Raw genomic sequence first — 23,318 nt, forward strand, 5'->3', positions numbered from 1 at the left:
CCCCTCTTGAGAAATAAACAACATAGGAGAATGTTCATTTCATATTTTCTATACACTGGACTATGCAACTAAGAACTTGACTGTCTATATCATGCAGATAGGCAACTCCTGCTTTATTAGAAAGAGGTTAAATCAATATTTACGCCACATGATGGTAGGGTATTGATAATATCCTCAGGACTCCCTTCAGGTAGAATTATATGACACTGGACACCCACTCAGATATAAATGGAAACAAAAATCCATTATTTTTGAACGAGCATAATGGACTTTAACATCTTGGGGAAGTAAATAGTTTTTTCTCTCAGAATGGTGAAGGCTGAAACTAATGGATGCCAAAGGTTGATTTCCACAATGTCTGCATTTTTTTTATCTGTGTGTCTTTTTTACTCCCTTTAGGTCAGCCTCTCCCCAGGTTACAGCGTGCAAGATGATGAATACCACATATTATACAGTGAGATAGAGATTGACCTTGTCTTATCATGTTTTATTGAGGCCAAAGGGGGTGCTGAGAGAGAGAGAGAGAGAGAGAGAGAGAATGAAATAGAGATGTGGGAAAACTAGGAGAGAAAGAGGTAGAGTGGTATGATATTCAGTAGTGTATGTGGAAAGACAGTAAGAGAGACACAGAAACAGAAAGAGAGGGCGAGAGAGGTAGAAAGGGGTATGAGAGAGAGTTTGATACAAAAGGAGACGAGAGTCAAAATAATATCAGAATATTGAAGGGGAAAAATACAAAGCACAGAGGGCGACACATGAAACCATTCTGAAGAATGTACAGATGTACAGATGTTGTCACGGTTGTCGTCGGTGAAAGAGGACCAAAATGCAGCAGGTACGTGTATGCTCATTTTGACTTTTATTTAACTATCAAAAGAACACTCCAAAACAACAAAACATGAAAACAAACGAACGAACAACAAAACAGTCTGGCAAAGCCTAGGGCTGAACACAGAACAATCACCCACAAATCACAAACACACCCCTATATATGGGACTCTCAATCAAAGGCAGATAGACAACACCTGCCTTCAACTGAGAGTCCCAACCCCAATTAACCAACATAGAAACACACTCACCAGACTACACATAGAAATACATACACATAGACTATAAACCAAAACCCCGGAAATACTAAATCAAACACCCTTAAACCAAACACACCACCCTGAACCACATAAAACAAATTCCCTCTGTCACGCCCTGACCAAACTACAAAACAATTAACCTTATATACTGGCCAGGACGTGACAGATGTAATCTTAATTTGAGCCAGTTTTCTACAGCCAGAAAATAATCCTGCAGCAACAGGAAAAGTTAATTATTATGTGGATTATAATTAATGGCCATTTTTGTTGGGTTTGATTATATTTTTAATTCTGAAATTACAAATACACTACAAGTTTTACATTTCTTGCATGCAGGAAAGATCTCCTGCAACAGGGTGATTACATTAAGATCCATCTGTAGAAAAAAGGACAACTAGAGAATCTCTGCAAGAAGGAGCGGGGGAGAGAGCAGAGGGCAAAGGAGGATGAGATGTAAGGCAATGATAGATCGCTCAATGGCAGGCTCAATTTGTCATGATGTTATTGTGAAGAAAAGGGAATTGAAGAGTCATATACAGGGGCACTGGGAGAGCACAGGAGGTCAACGGTGGCTGCTCTACAGTCAGAGAGGAGGAATGATAAGAGTGAACAGTAACCAAGATAAATTCCTGGAACCCCTTTGACCAAGACAGGCATCACCGCAGCCACCTTTGCCCCCATCCACAGGGTCCTTTTGGGTCTTCACAGCTTCACATTGCCCTGAACTCTATGGATTTCCTGGGAAATTTAGCACCGCTGGTTGGATCTGATCGCATCCATTGGTTGCATCTCATCACCAAGAAAAAATGGTGCAACTTTGTGTACAAGAAAATCAAAAGGCGAGTAGGTGGTGAGCAACGTACTATTCATTCATTCTTGTCTGAATGAAAATGTGTTCATATCCACACTGGAAACAACCACAAGCCAATACAATGTGTATGTGCTGAGCTTGTATTTACTTTATAACTGCACTGAGATCTGAGTTACTAGTCCCATTCTTGAGACAGGGCTAATTCTACAATCAACATGCCTTTCATTCAAAAAGTATTTAGTAGAAATTAATATATACATACAGTACAAAGGTCAGCTGGAAGGCTAGCACAATTTCTGTAATGGATATTCAGGGAGAAAAAGGTGTAGATTCCCTGACAGAGCGCAGCATGTGTTTACTTCGCCTTCGCACAAGGCAGGAATCGTGGTCACAGGCAGGCAATGGTCATACACAGGTAGGCAAACAGGCAGGTGAATCAAAACTAGGACTGAAAGCTATAAGTTGTTCTCGCAAACGAGCTAGGAAAAGGCTTAGTAGAGTCAAAATTAACAGTACCACACAAAGGCACAAACAGAATGAACTGAACTTAATAAGGAGCTGATGAGAGACCAGGTGAGTAACTAACACAGGTGAAATCAATGAACAAAAATGAAAGACAGGGCTACGTGTGGCTCAGTTGGTAGAGCATGGTGTTTGCAACGCCAGGGTTGTGGGTCGATTCCCACGGGGGACCTGAACGGGGAAAAAATGTATGAAATGTATGCATTCACTACTGTAAGTCGCGTCTGCTAAATGACTAAAATGTAAATGTAAACACAAAGAAACAGGGCTAAGTTCAAGAACACAACGAAACAGAACACAAGATTGACTAAGAAAATAAATACAGAACCTTACAATTTCATGCATGAGTGTAAGTTATTTTTCAAACCCTAGATCCAACATTCATCTTAGAATTAATAACTTTTTGATATATGTTTCTAATTTACATCCCTCTTAAGTGGGATTTGTTAATGTTGATCAATATAAATAATGAACAGACAAATGTGTGCTGCCCTGGTTTTCATAATATGTTGTAGATATTTGGAAAGATGAATTTGGAAGTCATGATGAGCTAACATTAAACGTAAGCAGTGTCCCTTTGCATTAAAAGAAAAAAACACATCTTATGTATAATTAAGGGAGATCCAACACTGAGTGGATGTATACAATAATGAAATAATATATCCTCCTTAAAAAGGATTAAAACTCAACTGAGGCTCACATAATATCTTCTGGGATAACAAAATATCCCCATGTTCTGCTGCAATAGCAAAACAAGTGCAAAACCAGCATGGGGACATGCTAGGTTGCATTGCAACTGAGTTGGATTTGTGTCTTCTGTTCAATGTCTAACACTTACCTTGCTATTGTAGCACTACTTTATGTGCCCAAAATGACGAGTTCCCTTCCTCCAAGTGACGCCACTTAAGCAATCAACACCAGCGACCTTCATTATCATTGTGGCTAGTCTAATTGAGATAGAGACTCTTTTTGGATAGCTATGCTGAGACATATACTTGTGTTTAAAATGCTAGTGCTGAAAACAGAATTGGAAATACTTAGTTATAGTTGTACACTTTGATTAACACTGTGGGCAGGGTTGCAGCTGGGTAGTAGTGATGGATCATGGGAAGAGCAGTGGGCGGATTGTGCTTGGAAACAGATTTTTGGTGCCATCACTGTGTTCTGTGTTGAGGCAATGAATCATCCGGTGATAACAAACACAAGTCATGTCCAGCCCTTTCCATCTCACATCAGTAGATTCAGGAAGGTCCAAAGGTAAAAGGTTACCATCTGTGACACTGGGGAGAGTGGATTACCATCTGTGACACTGGGGAGAGTGGATTCTTGGACTCTGGGGAGAGAATGGAGACTAGGGAGAATGGCTAAAGTGACAATAGATGGAAGAGGTGAGTCACCCCTTCCATCTATTGTCACTTTAGCCATTCTCCTAGTCTCCATTCTCTCCCCAGAGTCTAGAGTCTAGATAAGAGTGGTTAAGGTTTATTATAATGAGAATGTTAACACTACGGAAGTTGATGATAAAGTTAGAAGTGACACACTGGGGAGAGGGTAGACATTAAGCAAAGGGAAAGATAGGGATATCAATACCACAGACTGATACCACAGTAAATATTAAGAATAGAGTAGATGTTGGACAGAGGGAGTAGTTATCTCAGCAGGGATAGATCTTTTGACAGGGATAAAATTGGGTTGATGGACCCTTGGGCAAGATGACACAGTGCTACTGTAAGGCTGTAGTCATGCTCTTAAAGGGATAGTTCACCCAATTTACAAAATAACATGTTGGTGTCCTTACCCTGTAAGCGGTCTATGGAAAATGTATGAAAACAATCCATACCTTTGAAGGATTATTTTATGAAAGTCGTTATTTTATGTTTCACTGTTGGTTAGTAAAAAAGTGTGTGGAATCATTTGTTTGGAATGGCAATAGTTATTGAGTATTTACCTAGCTAGCAATCACCTTGAATCACATTGAATACAATGTTGTCCGGTTGGAATATTATCACTATTTTATGAGAAAAGTAGCAATAAAATTGATTTTAAACAGTGTTTGACATGCTTCTAAGTACGGTAATGGAATATTTTGATTTTTTTTGTCACGAAATGCATTCGCGCGTCACCGTTTGGATAGTTACCTGAACGCATTAACAAAACGGCGGTATTTGGATATAACTATGGATTATTTGGAACCAAAACAACATTTGTTGTTGAAGTAGAAGTCCTGGGAGTGCATTCTGACGAAGAACAGCAAAGGTAATCCAATTTTTCTAATAGTAATTCTGAGTTTAGGTGACCCCGAAGTTGGCGGATGTCAAAATAGCTAGCCGTGATGGCTGAGCTATGTACTCAGAATATTGCAAAATGTGCTTTCGCCGAAAAGCTATTTTAAAATCGGACATAGCGATTGCATAAAGGAGTTCTGTATCTTTAATTCTTAAAATAATTGTATTTTGTCAATGTTTATCGTGAGTAATTTAGTAAATTCACCGGAAGTTTTCAGTGGGTATGCTAGTTCTGAACATCACATGCTAATGTTAAAAGCCGTTTTTTTTATATAAATATGAACTTGATTGAACAAAACATGCATGTATTGTATAACATAATGTCCTAGGAGTGTCATCTGATGAAGATCATCAAAGGTTAGTGCTGCATTTAGCTGTGGTTTGGGTTTATGTGACATATATGCTTGCTTGGAAAATGGCTGTGTGATTATTTGTGTCTATGTACTCTCCTAACATAATCTAATGTTTTTCTTTCACTGTAAAGCCTTTTGGAAATCGGACAACGTGGTTCAATTCAGGAGAAGTGTATCTATAAAATGGTGCAAAATAGTCCTATGTTTGAGAACTTTGAATTATGACATTTTGTGGTTTTAAATTTGGTGCTCTGATTTGTTACTGGCTGTTGAATAGTGTGGGACGATTTCGTCCCACCTCCCCTAGAGAGGTTAACGACCGTTCCACAGGTGCATGTTCATTAATTCGTTATGGTTCATTGAAAAAGCATTGGAAACAGTGTTTAAACCCTTTACAATGAAGATCTGTGAAGTTATTTGAATTTTTACGAATTATTTTTGAAAGACAGGGTCCTGAAAAACAGACGTTTCTTTTTTTGTTGAGTATATATATATATATATATATATATATATATATATATATATAATATATTGAGGGAGTGTAACTGTCAAAAGCTATCTATTGCTATCCCTTCAGGAAGGGAGAGGAGGGTGGATGGTGTATAGTTCCCCTGGGTTGTCATGTCAGTGGCTCTGAGTCTCAGCTAGACAAGTCATCACCGCTGTCCGTCTACAAAGCAGCCCGTAATAGCATATCAAAGTGATCGCTTTTAAATCACAGAACACAATCACTTCACAGTCCTTGGCATCAATACACCATTTAGAGCAAGGACATAGTTGTTTATTGCAACTTGGATAACATTTCAACTATGGTTTAAAACATCAGTGACTTATCAATTTTGCTCTTGATAAGTAAAGATTTTTTCTAAAGACGTAGTCATCCACCATCTTGACAAAGTAACAGACATAAAAGATTCTTGAGGGCCCTGAGACATTGAATGTATTTTTCCCTGTGTCAAGGCTCAGGAACTGCCTGCAAAGATCATTTCAGTCCATGGTAATGTCAACTTGCATGCAGCAACTCTGTATCCTTTGAAGTCATGAGCATCACAACTGTCAACTGTCTCACGTTATTATTTATCCTGCCTGTTACTTATTTATGTTTTACAGTGACTTAACTATGACATCACACAATCTTGAGAATATTCCAATGATGAATAGGATGAATCATCCAAAAATGACATTACCTTGACAAGCCAAGGTGGTTATTTATATTGTATCCCCCCCAAAGAAAGCCAGATATTGAAAATGTTACAATTTATCACGGGACATTAGGAAACTACAACCACCGTACTGTAATCCACTACTGCCAGTCAAGGTCATCAAGATAGGAGACAATTTATTACCTCCAAGGTTTGAAATTCCAGGCGCTTCTCTAAAGCACCACAGTGGCTACTGACAATCTGAGAATCTCTACCTGCCTGCTTGAAGTCTGTTCTTATGTATGATAATAGTAAACCATTATGGAAAAGCAACTGGTTGCACCGTATAGTGGCACTTTTAATGTGGTTGTACCGTATAGTGGCACTTTTAATCTGGGTGTACCGTATAGTGGCACTTTTAATCTGGGTGTACCGTATAGTAGCACTTTTAATCTGGGTGTACCGTATAGTGGCACTTTTAATCTGGTTGTACCGTATAGTGGCACTTTTAATCTGGGTGTACCGTATAGTGGCACTTTTAATCTGGGTGTACCGTATAGTGGCACTTTTAATCTGGGTGTACCGCATTGTGGCACTTTTAATCTGGGTGTACCGTATAGTGGCACTTTTAATCTGGGTGTACCGTATAGTGGCACTTTTAATCTGGGTGTACCGTATAGTGGCACTTTTAATCTGGTTGTACCGTATAGTGGCACTTTTAATCTGGGTGTACCGTATAGTGGCACTTTTAATCTGGGTGTACCGTATAGTGGCACTTTTAATCTGGGTGTACCGCATTGTGGTGTTTTCTGACTAAATGAGACACCGACAAAGACTCTCTCCCAAAGCACATTAACACTATCAGTCCCGAGATTCCAGCAAAAATTGGCTTGTCATTTATCTGACTTTCATTCATCTGCATGTCCAGCCCTTATATTTAGCCTAACAATGAGGTGTTTTACCATTTTATTTTCAGAACAACCAGGGCTACAAGTAGAACACAAAACATTTTGCCATAAATAGTTGCATAAATTAGTTTTATTGACAAATGCCAATAAAAAATAAGGTCTGCCAAAGTATAAACCTAATAAAAATGAATTTATATGAGTGCTGTAAGTACATTAATTATTTGCTAAATGGGAAATTAATATCCAACTAGTCAGTGACAAATGTGTGAAGGTTGTGAGTTTATTACAGTATTATAAACACTATGTCATGTGATTTCCAATTATCTTCTATGTAGAACAACCCCTTACCTTATAATGACTTGTGTTACATGTGCTTGTTCGTGAGAGTCTCATATTTTCATAGATAGCTTTTAATAGTTTGTAGCTCAAACCATTTGAACTCAATAGACATTTTTGTATAAAAGACCCGGCCCCCTTCGGGATCCGCCCTTGTCTCAAAAAATACTGCTCTAGGTCAGCCCCATTAATCACACAGACTTGGTATCTATGGATGCAGAAGAAATAGGCAAATCCAATGTTTAACACTAGAACCGCATGGCCTTTCAGCCTGTAAGTACCCGCGAGAGAACGTTGCCGGGAATACCATTTAGCAGACGCATCAGATGCATATCAACCTGCAGGGTGCGCAAACATACTGTAAGCACCAAGACTTGATAAATAGAGCATAAACAATTGTAAAGTATGAATTGCATGAGGAAATATATTCATGTAAAAGTATAACAACAATGGGTATTTGTTTAGATAGAGTCAAGGATATGTTTAGTATAATTCTACAAAGTCCTTGTGAAAAATGTATGCCTAAAGCCAATTTTCGACAGTTGTATATATGCTATCAGAAGAATAATTATTTGGTTGTGTTTATAAAGGTCTTAGGTAACATTAGAAAACTAAAAAACAACTATTTCAAAAAACAAAATAGTATTTTTATTAGTTTAAGTTACTCTACTGTAGGCTATAAGTAAAACAGAAAACCACTAGTTCAACTCCATCACAAAGAAGTCCATTATAATTTTGTTTTCGCAGGTCTAAAGACACATTGTGGAAATAAGAACATTTGTTTAAAAGAAAACTAAATAGTGATTCTTACGTTTATTATGTTACTTGTCTGCTTGTTAAGCTGAGCAATGCTGCCACATGAGTGGTCATGTGCTGAACGCATGGACAGCGCAGATATTCTTGGAAAAAGAGACATTTGGAAATAGAGCTGCACCTCTTAATTTAGAGAGTTATTTTACAAAGGTAAGTGTCATAGAAACTGCAGAATATGCTCTTTCTAATACTATACAGAAATCTAAATGTTTTACCTGCATGTGACTCTGAAAGACGATTGATAAAGTGATGCTCCTTTCCCTGCATCTGTCAATTACAAGATGCACCCATCTCTTCATGTACAATTTGACAACTGATAATACTGTCACTCATTAGACTATTGTCAATTTAATATTGTCTAAAGGCTAACTCTTATTTTGTGTGAAATTAGTTTCAGTATAGTTGGGTGAAGTTTCAATGGGCCAGCTGTGCAGGCTAACTGGTATTGTTTGTTTCCCCTTGTGTAAAGGGGTGCGTAACTGGTGGCAGGGAAGTCAGATGCAGGAGAGCAGAACTAGGTAGTAGCCGGAGCAGTTTAATCCAAAAACAGAATATGGGTACAAAAAAACCGAAGCGCACCAGTAAACAAGTGCACAAGCACTTACAACAAACAATCCCACACAAAGACATGGGGGGAACAGAGGGTTAAATACACAACAAATAATGAGGGAAATGGAAACCAGGTGTGTAGGAAAACAAGACAAAACAAATGGAAAATGAAAAGTGGATCGACAATGGCTAGAAGACCAGTGACGCCGACCGCCAAACGCCGCCCGAACAAGGAGAGGAAACGAAACTTGGATAGAGTCACAGATGTTTTGCATTATTCTAAAGGCCTACTGCAACATGCAGCTTGTTTTTGTTTCCCTTACAATAAATGTGATTAGTAATATCGTAACAGCTTCTTTTTACAAAGTAAAATGTAAAAGAGAATGGTATCAACCCGCAAGGCACGCAATCAAATTACTAACATGAGTGCCAACGATGATAAATAAGCATAATACTTATCATTACACTATGGTTGTATCATGATTACACCTCTTTACCCTCCTTATTCAGTTAGGCCTCATTTAAATTTCATTGTGAAATAACGTGCACAATTATCACCCATTCATCCATTTGTCATTCATTTAGTGGACTGGCATCGTTCGCTTTCCTTTGCTCATCGACTCGGATGGAGTCAAGGATATGTTTTGTATTATTCTAAAGGCCTACTGCAACACGTAGCATGTTTTCATTTCCTTTACGATACATTTGATTAGTAATAGAGTTATAGTAAATAAAACAGTCCTGTAACAGCTCATTTTTGCAAAGTAAATCAAAAGAAAATTATATCAACTCGAGTGGTAAAATTATTTGCTATAAACATGAGCACCAGAGCTGATAAATAGGCCTAACACAAACTCATCATTATACTATTGTCTTTAAAAATTAAATCAACCTCTTTACCCTCCTAATCATTAACTAAGGCCTAATTTAAATTAAAATGTGAAGTAACGTTCACAATTACTGCCCACCATTTGTCATTCATTCAGTGAGGAGAGAGAGACACATTAGCGCCTGGCTGGGTACTAACATCCTACAACGCGTTGTCTTGGCGGGTTAAGTTGGGAATAGCTGTAGGAAAAAAACTGCTGAAAAGACTCAAATTACTCTTCTGTTTGTGATTTCAAAATTCTGACAAATGAGCAATGTAAAATACAAACATTTAGGAAGTCAAGAAAGGAGGACATTGATTTTTTGAGGGGAGATTTTTATTTTTTTTACAAAATCAAACATCAGTGGCCATTGGCCTATAGAGCTTTTAGTGTTAAAAGGGATTAGAAATCTGCACTATTTCATCTCAAAATACACAATCTGAAAACACAATTTGGTTCAGTGGTTAACTGTTTACCATAGCCATATGCTTTACTTCCATAATGTAGCTGTGGTCTAAGCTGTTGTGGCACAAACATGAAAAATGCAACTGTGAATGAAAACGATCAAACAATTTAAGATTTTGATTAGAAAACAGTTGAGACATTACAATAATGTTCAGGGGTATACACTGAGTGTACACAACATTAAGAATACCTGCTCTTTCCATGACAGACTGCCCAGGTGAATCCAGGTGAACGCTATGATCCCTTATTGATGTAATTTGTTAAATCCACTTCAATCAGTGTAGATGAAGGGGAGGAGACAGGTTAAAGAAGGATTTTTAAGCCTTGAGACAATTGAGACATGGATTATGTACAGTATGTGTGCCATTCAGAGGGTGAATGGGCAAGATAAAAGATTTAAGTGCCTTTGAACGGGGTATGGTAGTAGGTGCCAGGCGCATCGGTTTGTGTCAAGAACTGCAATGCTGCTAGGTTTTTCACTATCAACAGTTTCCTGTGTGTATCAAGAATGGTCCGCCACCCAAAGGACATCCAGCCAACTTTACACAACTGTGGGACATGTGCCTTGTAGAGTCCATGCCCCGACGAATTGAGGCTAAATATTAGGAAGGTGTTCTTAATGTTTTGTAATTATATGATTTTTTTCAGTTTGGAGTGAATTCTGATTCTTATGGCCAATCCTATGGTTGCGAAATGGGAGAGAACATTATTTTTGATTAATCTATAGCAAGGTGGTGGGAAATTTCAGTGTAACTCTAAGGATGATAAAGACATCCATATTAAACATCAATAAGGTTTCATAACTTTTTCCAGGTTAAAAAAACAGCTTTGAGCATGTAGGGTTACTCAGAAGCCATATCACCATGCCTCATTTACGGTGATACAGCCTCTGCAGAATTCAGGGCATTCGTGGAGCAAAGCTGTTGAGCAGGAAGTTGTCAAGGAAGTGAGTTTGTGTTTATATAGGACCTCCCGCCCCCATCTACCGTCAACCAATTATGTCAATGTGGAGCTATACGGAGCCCTCCGCATTGTTACAAAATTTGGGAGGCGCACTGCGATGCGGTAAGGAGCTACATTTGGCCTCTGCATGCCTCAAGAGGCTCCACAATTGCGCCACACCCTCCATACGGAGCCTCCGACCACATTTTTGATCAATCATAAATTGTCTTTAACCCATAAGAGTCTAAGCCCTGTCTAAGCCCATACAAAAGCATTGAATAACAGATGTACTACATGGAACAACAGGTAGTCTCCCACATTTTTTTAAAGGAAGTTTGTTCTGAAATGTCTGTCCTATATCTGAGAGATAAAGGAAAGATGTATCTATCCCCTTATTTTTGGCACTAAACAGTCTAAGCCCTGTCTATGCTGGGTGGGTGGGGAGGGGGAGTTCTACTAAGCTATATGGAATTGTTTTAAGAAGGTTATACCAAGGATCATTTTGCTATTTGATTTTGAATTTTAAGACCCCTTGAAGTATCAAAAACAAATATAAACAAATTGTTTAATGAAACATTTGATTTGTCCTTACTGTTATTAGCCCATACAAATGCATTGAATAACAGATTAACTATATGGAACAACATTCCCCCAACAAATATCTAAAGGAAGTTTGTTCTGTCTGTCCTATATATGAAAGATTTTTTACATGTATTTAACCCTTTATTTTTGGCTAGTGAACTGAAGTTGGGAACTGCAGTCCTACAGTATGATAGCATTAGCCTTATGAGCATGTGCAAATCAACCCTTGAAATTGTGCATCTGAAGTAGAGAATAGCTTAACTCACACATTGTTCAGCTATATGTTCTCAATTTAAAAACAATACCAGTAGACAAGGTGTATGAGGCTAATCATTATAATAGATTGTGTACATGCCTTGTGCTGACATGAAATTGTTTGTACATAAGATAGCCCTATTTGATAAAAGTCCAAATCCATATTATTGCAAGAACAGCTCAAATAAGCTTACTTTAAGACATGAAGGTCAGTCAATACCGAAAATGTCAAGAACTTTGAACGTTTCTTCAAGTGCAGTTGCAAAAAACCATCAAGTGCTATGATGAAACTGGCTCTCATGAGGACCACCACAAGAAAGGAAGACCCAGAGTTACTTCTGCTGCAGATTATAAGTTCATTAAAGTTACCAGCCTCAGAAATTGCAGCCCAAATAAATGCCTCACAGAGTTCAAGTAACAGACATCTCAACATCAATTGTTCAGAGGAGACTGCGTGAATCAGGCCTTCATGGTCAAATTGCTGTAAATAAACCACTACTAAAGGACACCAATAATAAGAAGAGAATTGCTTGGGCCAAGAAACACGAGCAATGGACATTAGACCGGTGAAAATGTGTCCTTTGGTCTGGAGTCCAAATGTTAGATTTTTGGTTCCAACTGCCGTGTCTTTGTGGGACGTGGTGTGGGTGAACGGATGATCTCCGCGTATGTATTTCCCACCGTAAAGCATGGAGGAGGTGTTATGGTGTGGGGGTGGTTTGCTGGTGAAACTGTCTGTGATTTATTTAGAATTCAAGGCACACTTAACCATCATGGCTACCACAGCATTGTGCAGTGATACACCATCCCATCTGGTTTGGGCTTAGTGGGACTATCATTTGTTTTTCAACAGAACAATGACCCAACACACCTCCAGGCTGTGTAAGGGCTATTTTACCAAGAAGGAGAGTGATGGAGTGCTGCATCAGATGACCTGGCAGTGTGTGCAAAGCTGTCATCAAGGGAAAGGGTGGCTATTTGAAGAATCTCAAATATAAAATATATTTTGATTTTTTTAACACTGTTTTGGTTACTACATGATTCCTTATGTGATATTCCGTAGTTTTGATGTCTTCACTATTACTCTACAATGAAGAAACTAGTAAAAATAAAGAAAAACCCTTGAATGAGTAGGTGTTCTAAAACTTTTGACCGGTAGTGTACATAAATAAATGACTGAAACTGTTTCTGTTAAGTCAGTAGTTATTGCTGCAACCTTCATTCGGTTTAAGGGTGCACTTTTGTCATGCTGACAAGGTGAAGGTGCTCTTTTCTCAAACGGCACAACAGAATCATTCAGATTGACCAAGTCATAGCATATGACAACCATTTTGTCTAACTGAGGGATGTCTCCTGTCATATCTTGAAAATGAGAAAGTAGTAGAAGTAGAAACTGATGCTGCTGCAGCATCGTTCATCTTCACAGTCGACATTGGTGTCTTGATAGAGGTCAGCTGGTTAACCTACAGAACATAAACAAAAGCATACCTGATGTTTGAATATCCCTTCTTCATGTCACCTACAGTATACCATTGTTTAATTCATTCAGGTATTTTACTGTCATATAAAGATTCAATATATTGTTGGGCTGGAACAAACAATAGTCAACACAGGAGATTGTCATATCCCATTGAGGCCTTTGTCCTTTGCTGTAATGTCCATACAGTTTCCTTCCTCTTATGAATGAAGTTCTCAACAAATTATAATTAGGTCAGTGCCACTGGAGTTTTTTGGGACAATAATGGTGCTTTCAAGACAACTGGGAACTTTCAAATCATGACGTCAGTGATCTTCAGGTCAGAAAGTCAGAGCTCTAGAAAAATGCCTGAGTTTCCGACTTGGAATTCCGAGTTGGATGGCCATTGATTTAAAAAAATGTTTATTCAGTCTGAGCTTGTTTTTGTCCCTGTGTTCCCAGTTGTTTTGAACGCACTGAAGTCGGAAGTCTAGATTTCCGAGTTCCCAGTTCTTTTGAACGTGGCATATTGTCCTCTTCCGGCCTAGATGGACGTCATATTGTACAATTTGTGTCCCCTTTCGTAGACCTAGATTAGATGGTTGCATTAAAGACAAGGTCGTTTATATTGATCTGTTTGTCAGTGTCAGCAGAGTAGGACTAGGCTACCCCATGATTTGTCATATTAAAAATATTCTGCTAATGTCTCCAGTCATATCAAGTGTAGTAGAATTGCATGAAATGTGTTTATCAAAAGCCACATTTTTCCAGGTCAAAGAAAAAATAAATGTATCTGATATAGCCTATAGGCCTATGCCACTATGGGCTCAGCCATGCACAGTGATTAGATTAAGTTATATTAATAACCTAATAAATTATAACTATCCAATCTACTCATCACATTAGGAATAGTAGGCTTTCATTAGTCTGCAAATGTGATGATAGATGCATGCAATGTTTAATATAAAGGTATGGTGAAAAAATTGCTTCCCCAAAACTTGAAACTCTCGCCTATGAGAGAGACGCATGCAATAGCTAGACTACAAGCTATTTAGCTAGCTAGCTAATGTTGGCTAACTTAGTCTTGTTGTTAACACCTGGTTAGCATAACAGCTAACAGCTAAACTAAACTCGAAATTGATTAGACTTACCAGTGATGAAATGATCAGAGCAGACCCTGTACTGACAGCTGTCTGGGTTCAGGTCTTGACAGGCAAAAAAGTTTCTTCGCTTTTCTGACAGTTCTTGAGTTATCTCCTTGGTGTTTCATGATTGCGGGTAATCTGTAAAAACACTTTTTTCCACATTGTCTTTCCTGCCTTGTTAGAGCAGTCAAATACTGCACAGAAATCGACCAACTAGTGAATAGACTAGTTTTAGGCACTGTTATCAGCAGCTTGGGGTAGCAACTCAGCTGTTGTCATTTGAAGAATTGATGTGGTGGTCTTCCCTCTTTAGAGTGGAATCACCATGACAACATTCCCATTTCAAATCACGTAGCCATGGTTATGGTGTTGTTCATCCAATTGCATTACCATACGGTAACAGTATATTTTCATATTAGCTACTGTAATGTAATTACAGCAATCATTTTGCTAGGACTGTCTGGGATTAGTCTGAGTGGGGAGGGGAAAACTGAAAGCTAGCTGTTATTGGCCGAGAGGTTTGGAACTCACATTCTCATTGGTCTATTAACAAATGTAACACCTGGTGATGTCACCAGGCAGGCCAAAGCTCCGTCCCACCAAAACTGGATGAAATTTCAGACGTTCTTTTCAAACAGCTCTTACACTAAAAGGGCATTATCATTTTCACAATTTCACAGTATTATTCCAAACTCATAGTGTGGAAATATATATCAAACACAAGGAAATCCAGTTTTTGACTGCACTGGGCATTTAATGATTTTCTATGTCATTAACATATTTGTTCCCTTGCTGGTTTACACATTATCATATTATAATTTGGCCTCTGGAGTGCTAGGTAAATGAAGGATGTGTGTTATTAATCTATGAGAGTGATTAAGGTTACGGGAACAACAGAAAAGGGTCTTACTGCTTATTTGTTAAGAGTAAAGAGTAGGAAAATATATATTATGCACTTGAGCATGCAGGTATGCACATATCCACCGAGATTTTGAGTTGTGGATCATGTCTCAAGGCAGGAAGCAGCTCACCTGTCAAAACAGTCATGAGCTACAAGACGGCAACTTTCTTTTTTTATGACCCCCAAAAGCCTCTAATTAATTGAAATGGAGATCAAATCACACACAATCTGCCTGCACCTAGTAGTGAGAAAAACAGATGCTATGGAATTCACAGGGGGGAGATCAAAGGAGAGTGTCAAAACTTTAAAGCCATGGTGTATTCACATCTGTGTTGTAATTTATTAATATACGGTGCGTATGCTTAATTTTCAGGATGATAACCAGTTGAAATTCTTTCTGGGATATGTAGGGCATTCACCTGTTTCACTGTCCAGTTGGCCTGTGATACGGTACATCTCACTTCATCTCCACATTTCAACTCCCTCTGCTGGGTCATTTGAGATTTCCCCCAATCAAAATAACATCACAATTTGACCTTTCAGTTAATCCCAAACAGAACAGACCACACCCCTCACCTGGTGGATGAACACCTGTGCTCCTCGGGGGCTCATGAGAAGCACGGCCCGCCGCAGCGTGTCCCGGTAGCGGTTGAGCTCCTCGGTCCGCATGGTGCTGAACAGGTTGGTGAACACCCTGCTCACGTTGCGGTCCACCCTCTGCAGAGACACGTCCAGACCCTGCCGAGACGCCTGGTCCAGGAATGTCTGCAGTCCACGGATGTCTGAAAGAGAGGCCGAGACAAACAGCTGAAAGTACAGCCAAAAACACAGTTGAACTGATTAACTGATTATTTTATTACATTTTTGTTCACAACATTGACGTTTAGGTCCAAAAGGCCTTCCAGGAAAAATGACAGTCGTGCCTCCCTTCTCTAAAGGACATGGGACAGGTTTGTCAGTTCATTCTCCGCTCTGGCATGTTCAAGGCTATTTCAGTGGCAGTAATTGCGAAAAGCTTTCAGCGATCAGCATCAAACAGCTCTGCTTCCTTTTGTTATAAGCCAAAAATGTAATGTGTTTCAACAGGTGTTTGAATTTCTGATGTATACCTATACTACAATGCTTCAGTTTCAATACACAGATTTTCTCTGTTTGTAGGTTACAGCCAGTGAAGTTAGTGGCGGGTGTGCATCCCCCAGAGAAATGTGGAGGGAAGCCTCTCCAGAGATGTTGTGCAGAACAGGCAAATTAAAGGGGGAGGGAAGCCGGGATCTCCACCGAGAATTAACAAGCCAACAGCTGTAGCTGCAGCCATGCCAAATGTCAAACTGGATTTTTAAAGCGAGGTGAACCGTGCCATTTGAAAAGAGTGTCTCACTCTGCACAGCGGGAATAGTGGCAATCTTCTCTGTGTGTGGGTTTGTGTTTTTTTCCTATTCTCTCTCGTTGCACCTCTAGAGGATTAATTAGTCATTCAAGACCCTCATCAGTGTTCAGAGCAGACAGTCCTCAGAGGTGGAGTCTCCACATGCACACACACATGTACGATCACACACATGCAACACACACACACACACACACACACACACACACACACACACACACACACACACACACACACACACACACACACACACACACACACACACACACACACACACACACACACACACACACACACACACACACACACACACACAGAGATGCATTGTATATCAGACAGCATAAAGCTGCATGCACAAATTCGCTAGAGACACGACAGTGTCTAGGGTTTACTGAGAATGGTGTGACAAACATCCAGCCAGTGGCAGTCCTGTGGGAGAAAACAGCTTGTTGATGAGAGAGGTCAAAGGAGAATGGCAAGAATTGTGCAAGTTAACAGGCGAGCCACAAACAGACAAATAATGGTTCAGTACAACAGTGGTGCGCAGAAAGGCATCTCAGAACGCACAACTCGTCCGAAAGAGGCTATTGCAGCAGACGACCATGCTGGGTTCCACTCCTATCAGCTAAAAACAAGAAGAAGCATCTCCAGCGTTTCCTGTTGCATCATGCTGATGGTGTAAGCAGTCCATGGACCCATCCTGCATGGTACAGGCTGGTGGCAGCGGTGTAGTGGTGTGGGGAATGTTTTCCTGGCACACTTTAGGTCCCATGATACCAATCGAGCAAAGTGTCTATGCCCCGAATAATTCTGGTTGTTCTGGAGGCAAAGGGGGTCCGACCCGGTACTAGATGGGTGTACCTAATAAGTTGTATGTTGTTGTGTTCATACTGCTCAGGGCCACAAAGGGAAATTACAATAACAAGAAAACATTTGACCAAATTCATGCAGCAGACCGGCATACTGTGCACATCTGCTTTCTTCCTTGTGCTCTTTTGGGCAAAACTATAGGCCCATGTCTGGCCACAATAACCTCACTCACAATGAACAATTGCACATAACCTGGAGGAAAATTTCTGTTGTACTTTCCAAACTGTACTCTTCAGTCTTCATAGTTTAAAGACGTATTTTCTCCTGATCCCCAACTAATTTTGAAGCAAAAGTGTGGTGTTTTCGCTCTCTCTTTATCTCTCTCTCTCTTGCTTTCTCTCTCTGTCTGTCTCGAGTTTGCCTAGCCTATTGTGAAACAGGGAAAATAAGTTATTGGTTTCAAGATTTCCCTTGGTGAAAAAAACACTTCTGTTTTCATCTTGAAACCAGAGAATGAGAGTAAATGTAATGGACTGGAAATGAGGCCTCAAGGACAATGGACAGGTTTACTCAAGTCATTCCCCAAGGCAAATGCATGGAGAATAACATAGCGTCAACTTTGGTCCTGCCTTTAAAAAAAGTTTTCAGTGGCATTTCTCTCATACCACCACAAAATTAATCCTGGATGAAAGGTGGCCATGCAACAGCTCAGGGTGAGGGCCCAGGCTAAGATGGCTGACACTGACTTCAAAGTTCCAGTGCTAAACCTAGGGCTGCCTTCCAGAGCACAGCTACACTATCCTGGCCATGGATAGGGGGCAGAAAAGAGGATTAATGGGGAATTATGGGTCAGATTTCTGGACATGTTTTCTCAAGCATCACTTCTGAATACAAATCTGGAATAAATATACTCCATCTCGGAGAGAGAATTCAAGGCCTTGCAGTGAATCTGCTATGAGGCTCAGTTTCATCACACAAAAAATATTAACTGAATAGGCTACCTTTTCTTGATTTTTTGGCAAAAAAATTTGACCAGAAGGTAGCGAGATGTTTTTACATGAGTTCCCATAAGCTGTTTCTCAAACCAAGTATAAGATGTCTCTGCAGACCTATTGGAGTATTATAGGCAATATGCGTACTTCTGCATTATATCACAGTATGCACAAACACATTTAATAACCTTTGCTTATGATTCAATAAACTTGTGGTGAAAATAACTGCAGCATTATTTAGAAAACATTTGCTGTCATAACACCTTAATAAATAAAGTATCGTGGGCAGACGGAAAATAGCACTTGTATCGCATACAGTACATCTTGACGGAAATGTGTTCTATATGCATCAGCCTGTTGTGTACTGAGGCAAATGCCATTACAAAGATAAGCCCTCATCCTCCCCGTCCCTCTGTCAATCATGATATCAACCTCCATTTATGTAAATGCAGCCTAATTAGATTACTCAGACTCTAACTGACTTCAGTGCCTCTGATCAGAGCTTGACATGCAAGGGCGGTGGAGGCCATGGCAACCTCATTGTGTGTGTGTGTGTGTGTGTGTGTGTGTGTGTGTGTGTGTGTGTGTGTGTGTGTGTGTGTGTGTGTGTGTGTGTGTGTGTGTGTGTGTGTGTTTGTACATAGGTGCATATGTGGGTGAACTTAAAGGGATAATCCACAGAAAATAAAAAAATCATGAAAATCCTGTCAATTTGGTGAAAGAAAATCACAAACACACATGCACTCATGTGCACGCGCACATTACGCACACACACGCGCACACACACGCGCACACACACACACGCATTGTAAATCAGACAGCATACAGCTGCATGAACAAATTCGCTGGAGAGAATAGAGAACTGACAGAGCTAACATACATTGTTGTGTTCATACTGCTCAGGGCCACAATAACAAGAAAACACTTGACCAAACTCATGCAGCAGACCGACATAATGCGCACATCTGCTTTCTTCCTTGTGCTCCTTTGGGCAAAACTATAAGCCCATGTCTGGCCACAAAAAACTCACTCACAATGAACAAATGCACATAACCTGGAGCGTAATTTCTGTTGTACTGTCCAAACTGTACTCTTCAGTCTATCGATTTGGTGAAAGCCTATGAAAGCCAATTTCACTAATTTCACCATGATTTAACTTATGGTCCAACTGTGAAATCAGGAAGTCCTATAGGAACTCGCCATACCTATCATGCTTTTAAAACAATTACCTCTCCAGATCACCAAATCTGACAATAGAGCGTATAGGCATAGTTGTCTAGAACACATCTATCGTCTATATCGTCATGACAAAGTACAGTGCCTTCTAAAAGTATTCATACCCCTTGACTTATTCCACATTTTGTTGTGTTACAGCCTGAATCCAAAATGGATTAAATGTTTTCTCACCCATCTACACACAATACCCTATAATGACAAAGTGAAAACATGTATTTAGAAATGGTTGCAAATGTATTGAAAATTAAATACCTAATTTACATGAGTATTCACACCCGAGTCAATCACCTACATGCAGCGAGTACAGCTGTGAGACTTTCTGGGTAAGTGTTAAAGAGCTTTGCACAACTGGATTGTACAATATTTGCACATTATTATTTTTTTAATACTTCAACCTCTGTCAAGTTGGTTGTTGATCATTGTTAGACAGCCATTTTCAAGTCTTGCCATAGATTTTCATGCCGATTTAAGTCAAAACTGTAACTAGGCCACTCAGTGTCTTCTTGGTAAGCAAGTCCAGTGTATATTTGGCCTTGTGTTTTAGGTTATTGTCTTGCTGAAATATTAATTGGTCTCCCAGTGTCTGCTGGAACGTAGACTGAACCAGATTTTCCTCTAGGGTTTTGCCTGTGCTTAGCTCTATTTATCAAAAATAAAACCCTAGTCCTTGCCGATGACAAGCATACCTATAACATGATACAGCTACCATCACGCTTGAAAATATGAAGAGCGGTACTCAGGGATTTGTTGCACTTGCTCCAAACATAGCTCTTTGTATTCAGGACAAAAAGTTCGATGTTTTGGAATATTTTTATTCTCGACAGACTTTCTTCTTTTCACTCATTTAGGTTAGTATTGTGGAGTAACTACAATGTTGTTGATCAATCCTCAGTTTTCTCCTATCACAACTATTAAACTCTGTAACTGTTTTATAGTCACCATTGGCCTTATGGTAAAATCCTTGAGCGGTTTCTTCCCTCTCCGGCAATGCCTGCCCTTTAGGACATCTACAGCACCCAGTGTCACAAGATGGCCAAGAAAATCCTAAAGGACTTCACCACCCAAGCATCAGCCTGTTAACTCCATTATCATCCAGAAGACAAGGTCTTCAGTCTCAAGGCCGTCAGACTGTTAAATAGCCATCACTAGCCGGCCTCCACCCAGTACCCTGCCCTGAACTTAGTCACTGTCACTAGCCGGCTACCACCCAGTTACTCAACCCTGCACCTTAGAGGCTGCTGCCCGATGTACATAGACATGGAACACCGGTCACTTTAATAATGGAACACTGGTCACTTTAATAATGTTTACATACTGTTTTACACATTTAATATATATATATTATATTCTAGTCAAAGGTCTGAATATTTATGTAAATAAGGTATTTCTGTTCAGTTTTTTTAATAATGAAGAACTCAGTGACTTTAAACGTGGCACCGTCATAGGATGCCACCTTTCCAACAAGTTCAGTTGGTCAAATTTCTGCCCTGCAAGAGCTGCCCCGGTCAACTGTAAGTGCTGTTATTGTGAAGTGGAAACGGCTCAGCTGTGAATTAGTAGGCCAGACAAGCTCACAGAACAGGACCGCCGAGTGCTGAAGCGCATAGCGCATAAAAATCATCTGTCCTCTGTTGCAACACACACTACCGAGTTCCAAACTGCCTCTGGAAGCAACGTCAGCACAATAACTGTTTGTCGGGAGCTTCATGAAATGGGTTTCCATAGCCAAGCAGCTGCACACAAGCCTAAGATCAGCATGCGCAATGCTTGCCGCCAGCTGAATCTGGAGCAGTGGAACTGCGTTTTCTGGAGTGATGAATCACGCTTCTGGCAGTCCGACGGGTGAATCTGGGTTTGGCGGATGCCAGGAGAGAGAACGCTACCTGTCCGAATGCAGAGTGTAAAGTTTGGTGGAGTATTAATGGTCTGGGGCTGTTTTTCATGATTTGGGCATATACCCTTAGTTCCAGTGAAGGGAAATATTAACTCTACAGCATACAACGATGTTCTAGACAATTCTGTGCTTCCAACTTTGTGGCAACAGTTTGGGGAAGGCCCTTTACTGTTTCAGCATGACAATGTCTCCATGAACAAAGCGAAGATCATAAAGGAATGGTTAGCCGAGATCGGTGTGGAAGAACTTGACTGGCCTGCAGAGAGCCCTGACCTCAACCCCATCAAACACCTTTGGGATGAATTGGAACGCCGACTTCGAGCCAGGCCTAATCGTCCAACATCAGTGCCCGACCTCACTAATGCTCATGTTGCTGAATCGAAGTCCCCGCAGCAATGTTCATAATTCCAGTGGAAAGCCTTCCCAGAAGAGTGGAAGCTATTGTAGCAGCAAGGGGTGGGGGCAACTCCATATTAATGTCCATGGTTTTTGAATGAGATGTTAGACGAACAGGTGTCGACATACTTTTGGTCACTTAGTGTATGTGTTTGTGACCAATACATTTGATTTTATTTAGTTAGGAAGGATGTCTCTATATTTGTAGTGACTGGGTGTATTAATACACCATCCAAAGTGTAATTAATGACTTCACCATGCTCAAAGGCATATTCAGTGTCTTTAATTGTGGAAAAAGTCAAAGGGTGGGAATACTTTTTGAAGGCCTTTCATACACTGAGTGTACAAAACATTAAGAACATCTGCTCTTTCCATGACAGACTGACCAGGTGACTCCAGGTGAAAGCTATGATCCCTTATTGATGTCACTTGTTAAATCCATTTCAATCAGTGTATATGAAGGGGAGGAGACAGGTTAAAGAAGGATTTTTAAGCCTTGAGAGTTGAGACAGGAATTGCGTATGTATGCCATTCAGAGGATGAATTGGCAAGACAAAAGATTTAAGTGCCTTTTAACGGGGTATGGTTGTAGGTGTCAGATGCATCGGTTTGTGTCAAGAACTGCAACGCTGCTGTTTTTTTCATGCTCAACAGTTTCCCATGTGTATCAATAATTGTCCACCGCCCAAAGGACATCCAGGCAACTTGACACAACTGTGGGAAGCATTGGAGTCAACATGAAACGGAAGAGGGCGTGCAACTCAACATTGTCTCCTCTTGCCTCCCTGCTAGTAGGGTCTCAGATCCTTCAGACGTCCTTGGGATTCCCAAGCATAGCACGGACCCTGCTATCAGGCATTGCCATAGCAAAGTCACCAACTCACAGTTTTGAGCTAGAAACAGGTTCTCTAACAAGTTGAAAATTGTCAGATTGTAACTCCTAAATTGATAATACAGTTTGTTTTAGGGATTTTACATCTAGCTACCATCTCCACATACTGGTATTGACTGTGGTATTATTGTGTGTAGCTATGTTTTCTAGATAGCTAGCTAGCGAGCCAGAGAGCATTTAAAAAATATATTTAACCAGGTAGGCCAGTTAAGAACAAGTTCTCATTTACAACTGCGACCTGGCCTAGATAAGGCAAAGCAGTGCGACAAAAACAACAACACAGAGTTACACA

The 23,318-nt window shown here is 40.0% G+C and overlaps 1 protein-coding gene across 1 annotated transcript in view; it reads right to left on the reverse strand.

The window, feature by feature from the left end:
• Positions 1-23,318, reverse strand: part of LOC115193698 (glutamate receptor ionotropic, delta-1-like) — a 342,511-nt gene that overhangs the window by 88,119 nt on the left and 231,074 nt on the right. The window contains exon 4 of the mRNA XM_029752620.1: positions 15,999-16,204. Within this exon, the coding sequence (XP_029608480.1) occupies positions 15,999-16,204 (206 nt within the window). The remainder of the gene's footprint in view (positions 1-15,998; positions 16,205-23,318) is intronic.

The sequence above is a fragment of the Salmo trutta genome, chromosome 5, assembly GCF_901001165.1.
Source record: "Salmo trutta chromosome 5, fSalTru1.1, whole genome shotgun sequence".
Lineage (NCBI taxonomy): Eukaryota > Metazoa > Chordata > Actinopteri > Salmoniformes > Salmonidae > Salmo > Salmo trutta.